Source organism: Homarus americanus, unplaced genomic scaffold (assembly GCF_018991925.1).
Source record: "Homarus americanus isolate GMGI-L3 unplaced genomic scaffold, GMGI_Hamer_2.0 scaffold16712, whole genome shotgun sequence".
Classification (NCBI taxonomy): domain Eukaryota; kingdom Metazoa; phylum Arthropoda; class Malacostraca; order Decapoda; family Nephropidae; genus Homarus; species Homarus americanus.
In genome coordinates this window covers 5,006,844-5,020,388 of record NW_024757794.1, presented here as the reverse complement: position 1 = coordinate 5,020,388, position 13,545 = coordinate 5,006,844, and the positions used below count along the sequence as shown (strand labels likewise).

The 13,545-nt window shown below is 34.6% G+C and overlaps 1 protein-coding gene across 2 annotated transcripts in view; it reads left to right on the top strand.

The window, feature by feature from the left end:
• Positions 1 to 8,181, top strand: part of LOC121857642 (twinfilin-1-like) — a 32,037-nt gene extending 23,856 nt beyond the window's left edge. For both annotated transcript variants that reach the window (XM_042353703.1, XM_042353702.1), the window contains exons 7-9: positions 705 to 851; positions 1,349 to 1,470; positions 5,148 to 8,181. In XM_042353703.1, the coding sequence (XP_042209637.1) occupies positions 705 to 851; positions 1,349 to 1,470; positions 5,148 to 5,318 (440 nt within the window). In that variant the 3' untranslated portion in view covers positions 5,319 to 8,181. The remainder of the gene's footprint in view (positions 1 to 704; positions 852 to 1,348; positions 1,471 to 5,147) is intronic.
• Positions 8,182 to 13,545: the final 5,364 nt, after the last annotated feature.

The following is a 13,545-nucleotide window of genomic DNA, read 5'->3' as shown; positions in this document are numbered from 1 at the left end:
TTTTTTTTTTACATACCCACTTTACATTTCGCATTATTGTTTCAGTTATCATTTAACATTGAAGCTTCACCATCTTACTCACCACATCATCCATACCTTCATCCCTTGATAGCTCTTTTCTGTGGTCTTATGTGCATGTAGATCATTTTGTTGCTTGATGTTTACTTCCACATTCTACATTATCCTTCAGAGGTAACTTTTTTCTCCATATTTAAATGTTATACGTCTTTGTTTCTTCTTTCTTGCTTTGGTAATCCACTTTTTTTTTCTTTTTTTTTTACTCATGTATAGAACAGGTGTTTGAGGATATGGTTGTGTGTATGATAAAGCAACATCAGAAATTTCTCAATAAGTGTAGAGACATTGCTCTTTGGCTTTGGATAGGTGGCAGCAATAATATACAATACCTGAACATGATTGCATGTGAATCAATTAGAAGTACTGTACACATGTTATATCTAAATAAATTAAGGACATTGCATACTTGTTACAACAGGAAAGTCAAATAGCCTTATCAGTGACTGTCATAATTTTTACCTCAGAAGCTTAGTAAAACATTGCCTTCAGTTGAAAATATATTTGAAATTTTAGCAAGACAGTATCCTTATTGCATATTTTCATTGGTTTAGTATTATTTTAAGATATACTGTACAGTATAGACACAACACCATAACAGTAAGTATACAGTATTTTTTCTTGTGCAGACACATCAGCTGAGGAGGTTCAGCTGGCTGGTACACAAAGAACTCTAGCTGTAACTGGTTTACCTGGTCACATCCCTGACTCAGAAGCACGTTACCACTTGTATCGATATGATCATAACTATGAGGGAGACTTCTTCCATAGTGTGTGTGAGTGTTTTTAACATTATGCTGTTTTCTGTCATTTATGTCAAATGGCCGTTTGATTCTTGGAAGGAGTTGAAAATTAGTACTTCTCTTTAGATTTTTGCAAATCAGAAGTCCTGCTAAATATACTAAGACTTACCCGATATTCTGTTTATGTGTGTTCTGCAGAGTTTAAGAAACATTTGTTGGTTTAACAGAAATTCTTTTTCATAATAGTACTGTACTGTACTGTACAGGGTATGACTGAAATTTTACTCTCTTAAAGTTCAGGGGACAAATAAAGAAATTATTGTACCTGGGTGGAATTAAATTTCTGTTTATTGTTGGGAATGTTTCATGACATTCTATTGGTTTAATCAATCAGAGTAATTCAAGGCCTCAGAATTGACTTTTTTCACATGCAACTGGTAGTAACTTAAAAATAATTTTAGCAGAGTTATTTGCATGTAGATTAAGATGCCAGAACATTCTACTAATATACTAATTTTTACACTTTGCAGTATTTATATATTCCATGCCAGGATATGCCTGCCCCATCAAAGAAAGAATGTTGTACTCCAGCAGTAAAAACCCCATAACACACCTCCTAGAAAATGGCCTTAATTTAGCCATCTCAAAAAAGGTAGAGTATTTGTTTTTATACATAATCCAAGTTTAGGGGATTAAAGTGTTACTGATAGCAAGAGAATAAATCCTCTGGTTATTCTCTTTGACTATCAATCCATTGTTTAATCATGATTTTACATGTAATCTCTTCTAGGTTTCTCTTGTGGTGCCAAAGTGTAAGAATGGTAAAAATGGATCGTGCATAAAAGACAGTTTTTTAATGAATATATTGTACAGTGGTCCCTTGGTTAACGAATTAGCTCCCATAATGATTTTCAGTTCGATTAATGAACAAAACTTTGATTATCGAAATCCTTACAAGAAACACGTTTTGTTGTGCGCATCAGCTGATCAGCTAGTCTGCCAATACAGTAATTGGTTCTATGTTTACATTCGTTTCCAGTGGAGTAAATATCAAGAAAGTTGTGCTCTTTAATATTTTTGCATTATTATTTTAAAATTATTAGTCATTCTAAAATTTAGTTAACATATTGATAATATAGACAGTACAGGGAACAGTTTTTGTGCACCCATCAGTTGATTGAATCACCCACCAACGCTTCTCAGTTTAACTTTGTTTACAGTGGAGTGAACATCAAGTTTGTTGGTCTCTTGAATATTTTTGCATTTTTACATTAAAATTATTGGTCATTCTGAAATTTAGTTCACATATTGGTAATATACAGAAATTATTATGAAACACGAAGAAGGCATTAGAACCAATGCACTCTGTAAAGAATATGGCATGTCATCATCGACTGCCTCTACAATCAGCTGTTTGACATGTAAACAAAACTTGCCGGGAATACGACATACACACCTCAAAGTAAGTTAAAATACAGTATTCTATTGTTTTTTATTTATTATTGTACAGTATACTGTACAGTACAGTACTGTATTTAGTTTATATTTAATGTTTTGTTAATTCTATTTCCGGTATACAGCGCTTTGCATGTATATACTTTTTCTGTGAGTTGGAACCAATTACCCAATATCCCATTGAAATAATAGATTCGGTAAACAAAATTTTGGGGTTAACGAACGACTCTGTGGAACCAATTGTGTTCTTTAATCGAGGGACCACTGTATATCAGTTGTGAATAGAAGTGTCACAACCAGTGACACTAAAATTTCAGCTTAGAAAAATAATCTCTTAACCCCCCCCTCCTCCCTCCCTCCCTCCTCCTTCCTCCTCCTCTCTTCACTTCATTTTAAAGTTTGATGAGATTTACAGTTTTTTTTTCTAGCTTCAGGTGAAACTCAGTTTTATTTATATCTTATCATTAGGCTTGACAAATCTCAAGCCATTTAACTAACCTGTGTTCCTCTATTTTATTATCCTCGACCAGGCAGGAAATGGTGTTCTTTGTGTGTGTGGAGAGGGTGAAAGAATGAGACTGGGCTGCATTTAGACCTGTGGGGGCCTTGGTGCAATTCAAATGTGGGGACCCTATAGGTATTAAGATATTTGAAAATAATATCTACTACAATAGTACATACCTACAGTATATACCTGTATTAAACATGCTGTACAAATTTTACCACACAGTTTACAGAAAGTACATCAGCTCGAATCCCTGATGTAGCTAACAGTGAAAAAACTGACAGTTAAGTTGCGGCAGTTACCAATTTCACTTACTTATGTGTACGTATTACCAAATTTAAAAATTATCATTAATTCACATCCTACATTAGAGTGAATGAAATATTTCAGCCATTGGATATTGCTATCATATGTACAAGGTTAGCATCCTTGAAGAGTTATTGTGATTTATTTCAAAATTTTTTAGTCTACACTGACTCAAGTCAGCAATACACACCAAGACTGTGTGGCATGTGGACACTTTTGGGACACGGACGATGGAGTCAGATAAAAAAAGTAATCCGTGAAAATAACTTTGTTTCCCTCGTTTTGGTACTGTTTATGATTATTATTACTGTTTTAAAAAATTTCCTTTTCATAGTTTGTGGGGGCCTTGGTCCAGCTGCACTATGGTAAATACTGCTCTGGAATGAGAGTGTAATAAGTTTATGAATGCAGCTAATTTTGATTAATTTTTATATATCATTTCACTACTTAATAAGCTTACTAGCCATTTGGGCAATGGGTCTGTTCTTTGTTATGACCTTAATGTCCAGTGTTAGCACAGGAGGAAGCTGGAGTATCCAGAGGAAACCTGTGATGTTTGGTTGGATCATAATGGATAACACCTTCCTCACATCTGTTCTGGGCCAGGACAGAGTGGTATGAGGTGCATGCATTACATCTGTGCCATCAACTAATGCATCTTTGTTTAACAGAATTTTCAACAATGTGAGGTTTATGGGAACAGTTATAGCCATTTAATTTTTAATATATTATTGAAGTCATAAATGAGGATTGTTTTGTTTCAGAAGTACAGTACAGTATATTAATACCTTCACTCAATTGTGTTTTTGTCAGAAAATTTTCTCGGATACTGTACATGAAACTTCACAGACTTACAGTTTTCTATTTATGCTCCAAAAAAATTTTTTATCAACAAAGTAACTTTATTTACAAATAATCAGTGAAAAACTTTGGAAGTATGTGTAACATTTGCTCTGTTGTAGACAAAAGATTTACAAAATGTTCTTAAAATGTTTTGAAACATTGCTTAACTACTGCCATCAGGCGCCCAACAACTGCTGGAGGTGGGAGTGCACCTAACAATCTGTAATTTTATTTATTAATCTTTTTTATACTTGAGGCTGTAAAATGCATTCTATTTGAGGTAGGACTACAGTACCATTTTTTTTTTCACACCAAAAAATACAGTAATTAAATATGGTTTTTTTTTTTAATATGCTTTTAAATAATTATATGTATGAGAATTCATTATTTCTTCAAAAAATTATGAGTCAAAGACCAAATGTAACTTTTAAAGTTCATTGGCATAAGAAAGAAATGTACAAATGATTGGAACGCACAGAAAATTACAAAGATAAGACAAAAATTTTGCTCTGCCACATCCACTGAGCATCTCCTAACATGTGGTGACAAGCAGGGCAGTTGTGAAGCTCTTAAAGATCAATGAAATTTATTACACTACTTAATTTTTGCAGAATCATATTTATATGTTTCTTGTAAGAAGTGAGCCAAGCGGAAGAGTAGTTCTTTGTGTGAAACAAGTAAGAATTAGTCCAAAGGGTTCAGAAAAAATACATATACCCTGTACTGTAATAGAGAATTGAATTACAGTAGTTTCTAAAGTTATCAGCTTTATAGTTACAAAGGTGTAATTATGAAATTTGTTAAATCTTCATACAAAATAAAATGTCAATAAGCAGTTTGAATATTAGATAAAGCTTTAAAATTACAACAGGAGTGATTGACAGCATGAAAGAAGGAGTTGTGAATTGAAACGAACATGTGGCGGTAATGACTTCATAAGCATTTATTCCAGGAACTGAAAAGGGCCAGGAGATGGGGGGGTCATAGTACCCTTGTATATTTTTCCACCTGTCTCTAAACAGTTGATTTCTAACATGGCAATTGAATCTTGATTTCTGTGTTTAACTGCAAAGTAGGAAATATATACAGTACTGTACTTCATATATTTTTTATTCAGTCTACTTTAGGCAAGGTATTCTGTATTTATCAGTACCCTGTATCATTGTACTGATTGCTGTAACAAATTAGTTTCAGTAAGATAATGTTTAATTTTTCCCCAGCTTGAAATTGGTGAGGGCACTGAATTAACAGAGGAATATCTGTTAGATGAAATTCACCCAAAACGTAACCTACATCGCCCCAAGTTTGCCAAACCTAAGGGCCCAGCAAATAGAGGAGCTAAGAGACTGACTAGACCACCCAAGGATAGTCCAGGCAATGGTGATTCTTAAATATTGACCCAACAAATGCACCATAATAATTCAGTTTGATTTATAGTGAATTATTTGTTTTTGTGCTGAAAGAAATGGTGAGACTTGTGGCCTCATTATGCCTTAACCAACATGTCACTCTCTTCAAATAGTGCCACAGGTGCCAGCCATTATAATTTAAAATCAATATGGATTTCTCCAAAAATGTATACTTTGCAGGGTGTCAGATCATATTGTAATGTGGTCAAATCTATCCATTGTTATCCTTAAATATATTTTCCATAGATGATATTTAGCAAAAGTCTCATACAAGTGCTACATCTTTACATGCTACTGATATTGTCTATGGTTGTTGTAGAATAGATTGAAAAGATTTTGGACCTGCTAGATTTTGTACTTTTTTCAGGGTTATATCAACTTCTAGCTTGCAAATAATATAGATTACGCCAAGAATGAAGCTTTAATAATATATAATGAATGGGTGAAGTTATTTGAATACCCTGTACAGGTATTACAATTCTAAAGAACACAAAGAGTACGCAGAAGTCCCATGCTGTATTGAGAGTATGAGCACTGCATTTATGAGGTCCCTTCATCAAGCCTGCTGTGATTTTTGAGCTTCATTCATTTGGTGTCGATAATATTGATCATCTTTTGAGTAAAAGACATTAACTAGTTTATGAAAAAGTTTAGCACATACAGTTCATGAGTTTTTCACAAGAGTAAGTTCCTTTGTTTATTTTATTAATAGTAGTACAGTAGTGTCGTGGATTTATTTTATGTGAATTACAGATCATAGAGAAGTGATATTCATTGTGGAAAACTTTCATTTAACTGATTATGTTTGAATTGTACTTGTCCTGCAGGTTTATTGTTTAATGGTATTTTTATACCAAACGATCAGGGTAATTATTTTCTCGTTGGATCCTTTAATTTTTCCTTCTTGAGTACTATTGAAACACTGCTTGAAAGTTGAGTACAGTTCTTGATCTTATTTCTGGGTTTACATTTTTACTTTTCCTACTTGTTTCCTTCATAAGATGCCAGCAAATTGTGCGAAGCATCTTCATATTGATCTTCCGTCCGTTTGTCCATAATTAATCTATTGTTTTTCAGTACAGTATCTTAAATTTGCATTGAAGATTTCTTTTCGTATTTTGTGTTAATATAACCTAATAAAAATTTCTGGCTATGTTTGATTTTAAAGAGTGTTCACTATACTCCTTAACATAAAGGTATTATTGGAATATAATTTTTCATTCAGCAAGCTGCGCTTTTATATTTACAGGTCAGATACCTTAAAAATTATGTGATAATTTTCTAAATTTGGCTTTGTTTGTGAAAAAGGTAATCATCATTGTTAAAAAACAGCAATAAACTGTATTCCATCAGCTTTTCAGTGCAGTAACAAGTACCATCGGTTGTGAAGAAGTTTGGAGTGTGGTCTTTCCCTTCTGTTTTTTTTAACACTTGTATTTATTTAAGTTGTTTTTCTATTTTTTTTATTGTGTATTTGCTACTTTAGAAATTATGATATTCACTGTGCACCGTTAAGCAAAATTGAACGATTATATTCTAATCACTGGTTGCTGGATTTTGTAAACTCCTTGTCTGAAAGTTACAAGTATTTCCCCACTATTGCTTGTGATATAATAGGTGTCACTTGCATATTTACCTAAGGTTAATCTTAATGACAATGTTACCCATAATCTTTTAAGTAGACCAAAATATAGAAAACTCTTTTAGTTTTTACAAGTTATTTACATTAAATCAAAGGGATAGTTTTTTATTATGATTGTGTAAAACCTCTTAAGTTGAATTTTGATATTGTGTACAGGTCACTATACACACACACACACACTTGATTTATTTAATGGATAGGGGATTTATCTGTGGAATATGTGAACTTTAAAGAATGTATTGATCCAGGTGATGATAATAATTATATGAAACTATAATTGAGGATTAATATTTCTTTCTGTGGTCTACATTTACATTGTTAAACAAGTGTTGTGGATTACACAGTATTAATATTATAGTGCTGAAACCACAACCAAAGGTCCGTATCAGTCTTTATTTTAAGGGTGAAAATAAGTTTATCAGAGGTTAATATATATTTATTTTAATACAGAATCCTGAAATTTATTTAGATAATTTATCAATTCCACTAACATCAATCATTGATGGTTTTACATGGAAAAGTTTTATTAATTCTAAAGGCAAAATTGCCTGTGTCTTCAATAGTTTTTCTTTTGCCTTGTTTTTTCTCGTTCACAGTTTTATTGAGGTAATTTTTCATATTACAAATACTGTTTGCTAAAAGACAATCAGATAGTTCTTGAAATTATTTAGTTAGGATCATCAGCCTTTTATTTTTCCCATTCCTGTGATTTTTTTGTACCACAAAGGTAGAGTACAGGTATTATAGTATGTTATATAAGTCTGGAAACTGATGGTATATTAAAACCTGCTCAGAGTATTATGTTAGGTATTTGTGTGCATTTGTAACAAACAGGCTGAAGCATGATGAGGAAGTGCCAGCAGGAGCAGAATAGTCAACATGTACCACTGCCATGCTGATCAAGTGTTGAGTAAAGTTTGTACCTCAGCACTAGTTATATATATTTTGTAATTTGTATCTTACAACTGCCAGTGATATCTTACTGTGTAAGGTCATTGTTAGAATACATGTTTTCTTGTGGAGCATTAAGATTCTTTCCAATTATGAAAAGTAATTAGGAGTTTGTTATTCCAAAGAAGTTCTACTGTAATTGTCATAGTTAAGAAGAGATCTTTGATACATGTGTGGAAGAACTTTGTTTGCTGTTTCTTTGAAGTGGTTGTAGACTCTTGTTGATCATTTTATAAACTTATGAATTATGAATTTGATAGTCATGGTTTTATTTCACCTGACCTAAAAATGTATTACTATGGATCAACCCACGTGCCCTTTATCATTCTGATTACTTTGGACGAGATTCCAGTCTGATCAGCATTAATATTTCGAAAGCAGTTATTTGGGCTATTCTTAAGCATTGGTAGTTCACTGGATCTACCCTGCTGAGCTAAGTTTAAGCCTTCATTTGGGAATTTATTAGAATACTGTGGGTTCCCTTATGCATTGGTCAGGCCAATAATTAAATTGCTTTACATTTATTTGTAGTTGGTAAAGTAAGTGCAAAATGCGTAGTATACATGCTAAATGTAATATTTATGTAATGTTGGAAGTGTGTCAGGAAAAGCATTAAGTTGCTCCAGATGAATAAAAGTAAAATGGTGAAAAGAAGTAAATAATAGAAAAATAAATGCAAGCTTGATTAGAGAGAACATAGTGAGAATGAGGTGTTCCAGATACCTGTACAGTATTGGAGAGTGAATGTGCCTGCAAATGAAATTAGTAACGAGTGAATTTAGATGTCAAGCACAGTAGCTAAAGGAAATATGTATGTGCATTAAGAAATGTATGAAAGGAGGCAAAAAATGGTGATATACAGGGAATTGGTTGAACCGACAATATTGTGCATGTTTCAAAATTTCTTAATTTTCTTTGAAATTTTAAGTCATCCTTAGGGGTTGTAAGACAGCTGTGTTTGTAGATCTAATGCATTTTAATTGTTTTCTTTAAACTCTTCTGATCTCCTGCTCATTATTCATTTTCTCCCACATTTCCTGATTTTTCTGACTAAAAACACTCCTGAGAAAGCAATCCTTGTGGAAGATACCAATATTGTATCATACAAACTACGTATAAGTTTGTAGGAGTGAAACATCTATAAGGAGACACATTATGTAGGAGTACTGTACTGTATGAATGTTACAATCAATTGACAGTATGAGACTGAATGAGATTACAATGCAGGTACTGTAATAATAGCCCATGATGTGTATCAATTCTTGACTCAAATACAGTATGCCGGAAACTATTTTCAAGCTTTCTTGATGCTCACTTCCTTTCCCATGGCCACATTGTGGTGGCCAAATTCTTTCACTGGTAACGTGATCTATGTGACTGTAAAATCATGTAAGCCATAGTTTTATGTATAGTACTCAAGAATTTATCAACACAATCATTTATGTATTTTAGCAGTGAAAATTGGTACTGTACTGTATACACAAATCTCATGCTATTATCACACTGTACAGTACAGGGGTACTGTATATGGATTTTTGCCTTTTGGAGGTTCCTTTGGATGAAAGGTTTGTGTGAGCATCATAATATACTCATTTTACATATTTTAATAACACCTGTGCCTATCTCTGATGGTCTGCTCTCGACTACCCAGCCAACAATAACAAAAATCTTGCTACTTACACTGTAAGTGGGTATTACTCATTACATTTGCTGTCCTATGTGACTTACACCACCCCTGCTGAACTAAATTAAACCTTTAGGCTCATTTGGTCTTCCATCACTGCTGGGTGGAAACAATAGAAGTATGTGTGGACACTACACACAACCTCATGTTCTCATTAACTGATTGCTGGCAACAAAATTAACCTGCTTGGTGATATCATTGATGATTGTTTGGAGCAACAAACTTCTTTATTTCATCCTGAAAAAATACAAATTCAAGCAAACATTCATATACACCAGATCTGTCTACACCATCTTCATTTAGTCAAGAGGTGCATCTTTGGCCAGGACACTGGGATGGTGAGCTAGGAAAACCTGTGCCAACCACACTGGTATCCAATCTCAGTTTGATTAACATAAAGCAATTTACAAACAGAGATGGTAAACTCTTCCCTCAAACATGTTAAGACAGTCCTAAGTAGCACAATAGGTAAGAGGGGCTTAATGCCTTAGTGTTGTTGCAGTTAGTAGGTAGTAGGCAGCTATCAAACACGGAGGTACTACCGTCTGGGAAGATATTGGAAACATAGTGTGTTGTCTAATGGTAGACCCTGCTGCCATATGGCATCAAAAAAATTTTGACCAATTCCCATGTTGCTGATTTGACTGACTTTCTGCCTTTTTTATACACAATTTCAGGGTCTCAATTGCTTCTCTTATTTCGACAACATAACATATACAGGTACAGTACTGTTTCTCACTCTTGATTTGGTTTGTTTATTCCATTTATTTATTTATTATTATTTTTATTTTTTTTCCCCACAGGCCCCGATGTGGGTCAGTGACTTGTGCCCAGGTGGACTTATCCCCATATATAAAAAAAGAGGTACACAGGGACATAATTCTTGATATCCTGTGCGCAGTGGCAGTATGTACCGGTAACCAGTGAGGTTTATCCGAGGTATGTTGTTGAGCAAAGCTTGACTATCTGTTAATGTTATTGGGAAAAGTTTATCTGGCAACCAACCCTACCCTTATTCTTAGGAGGTTATGTAGTCTATCCCCACCTTCTCGTGGTGCGCACCATTAGTATACTGTACAGTACTTTGTTTCTGTTCAAGTGGAACCAACGGGGAGGGTGTAGTTTTTTCTTTTTTTTTTCTTCTGACCTGTGTCTCTTTCAACTATCTTCATCTCATTGGTGGTGTTTTTTAATATTGCTGCCTGGGGTTTCCCAGGTAGTTTGTTTGCATTTTCTTGTTTTCTTTTGCTGTTTAATTTTTTTTGTGCTTCCATGATATCGCGCAAACAGGAATATCATGAATGCAGGAAGACAGTGACCAAGACAACTCAGGCTCTAAGGAGTTGGTATTAAAGTGCCTGGTACCACACTGCTTATGGTGACCTTGATGAGAAGGATTACAAATTTATGAAGAAGAAGAAACCCGGCTTCTGATGGTTCTGTGCAGGTTGTGAAGACGAAGTGAATGATATCCTGAGCACGGCCAAATCAAATCTGGAAGCTAAAATAGCTATTAAGGTAGTTGTTACTTATAACAAAGGCTATGGAGAATTTTGAGCAGGGTGTGACTGGGAGGCTGAAAGCACTGAAGGACAGGATTAATGCTCTGGGAATGGCCTAAGCAGCACTGAAGGACAGGATTAATGCTCTGGGAATGGCCTCTCTTGAGTCTCCTCAATCATTCACATTGTTAAAAAGGAACTGAAGGAGTAAAAAAAGAGCAGGGTGGCACTTAAGGCTCCCAGTTATATCTTGTTTTCACAAAGATAAAAGGAGATAATAAACTAGCAGTCATGAAGATGTCACCTGAAGTACAAAATTCCAAAGACAAGTTTTAAGTATATGTTTATGTTGGACTGGACAGATGCAAAGCTTATTGTAGGTTTTGGGTCACTCAATACTACCAATATCAAAAATTTGTACACATTGTTTCAGGCTCTCTTAGGAAGCCTGGTTCTCCAGTTTTTGCCTTCTGTGGGGGCAGTCTTGAGTCTTGGACATAGTCACACAAGACCTCACCTTGCTGTGCAAATTGTTCCGCTCTTGCTTTTGTATCAAGTAAAGATTGCCCTATGATGACTTCTCAATGAAAAAAGTTATTGAAAACACCAACTTTATTTGTTCAAAATATGCATAGTGCCCTCCTTGAACCTATTAAAAGTAGGTCTGTTTAATATCCGTGCAATCAGAAACAAAATGTGTCACATTAATGAGTTTCTGAGGGAGTTCAGCTTGGATATTCTCTGTGTAACTAACGTGGTTGTATGAATCAGACATCAACATTATTTGGTAGTGCTCCTCCAAAAATACACTTTTTTTTCATATTCTCAGACCTGCTGCGGGAGCTCCAGGTGACAGAGTGGCGCTGATTTATTCTGTGGCCCTCCTCAACATTAGACTGATTAGTGGTGACTGTTTTTTCCTCCTTTGAATTTATAGACATTAATATATCTTCATCGCCAAGTTATTAGAATTGCTGTTGTTTATCGTCCTGGTCTCCCAGGTACAGATAGGGAGTTCATGGATGACTTTGGCTTGTTTCTTGAGACTTAGTCAGGAAAGAAGGGGCAATGGTTGATCTGTAGCTACTTCATTTATTGGGTTAATAACCCATATCTGAAACATTTTTGCGCTGAGTTCTTGGATATTCTCGATCTAAACAATTTGGTCAATCATGTATCGTGTCCAGCACATCTTTCTGGATACACACTAGACCTAGTTTTTCTTCTGACTGTGATCGTGCATTAGATATTGCATTTGACCTGATTCATTCAGCAATCTGACCATGCTTTGGTTACTTTAGGTTTAATGTCTCAAGACCCCCTTCTTGCAGTAAAACAATTACTGTACTGTACCTTCAGGAATTATAGAAACACTGACCATAACTTGATTGACCAAGAAGTTGATCATTCATTGAACTAAGTCGACTCCTTTGGTTTGTCCTCTAAGGAGATAGTTAAATTACATAATGATGTCTTCCAGTCCATTTCAGACTGCTATTGTCCAAAGGTCACTAAGAAAATTACAGTATGAGATGACCCCCCTTGGTATGACTCAAATAAGTTTTCTTCTTAGAGATCGTAGAAGTGCTGAAAATAGCGCAGGCAGCAAACAGACCTACTAGATCAGAGTATTTGACTGCGCGTAGGGTTGTTATTTGTTCAGTGAGGGCATGCAAAGTTGAATATTGCACTACAAAAGTCAAGTAGTCTCTTGTAGCAGTATCAGAAAAAATTATATGCAGTTATGTATGAATGGACTGGAGGTCTGGAACTATTATGTCTTCTTCCACTTCAGATGCTCAACTTGCCTTGATGGTGTTTCTTTAAATGAGACATTTTCATTACTTAGTTATTTGCTCAAAATGTCACCGGAACATGTTTCTGAATACTGCACAATACTGTACAGTACTTCCACAATTTCTCTATTCTGAGAGGAGGGACATACCCTCTCCCACCCTATGGCTTTGGTGTCTCATTAACAGCTGATAAATCAGATTTCATATTATTTTTACTTTAAATTATTACGTCATGCAGTAGGGTGCCATTTTTCACATATTTAACATTAAACCATCTTTTGGGTTCGGTTTTGTGTACTGTATTAGAGAAAAAGTATATCAAACGTTTTCATAATGCCTGATAAGCTGATAAACTAAACATTCTGCTCATTTTCAACCAACTTTAAGGTTCCCTCTTCTTCCTACCAACTTTAGTTCAATTCCATATAGACTTTAAGAAACACGCCTATGGTTACATGACAAGTTATAAGCATACTTGATATTGAATGTTCTCGAACTTTTAATTATCTAATTAAATATTTATTTTTATAGTACAGTATATAAGTAGAGTATTGTATGTTCAAATAAACTGAAGATGCATAATTCATATAAGTTGCATCCAACATACACCTGCCAAGTGCCCCCCCCCCCTTTT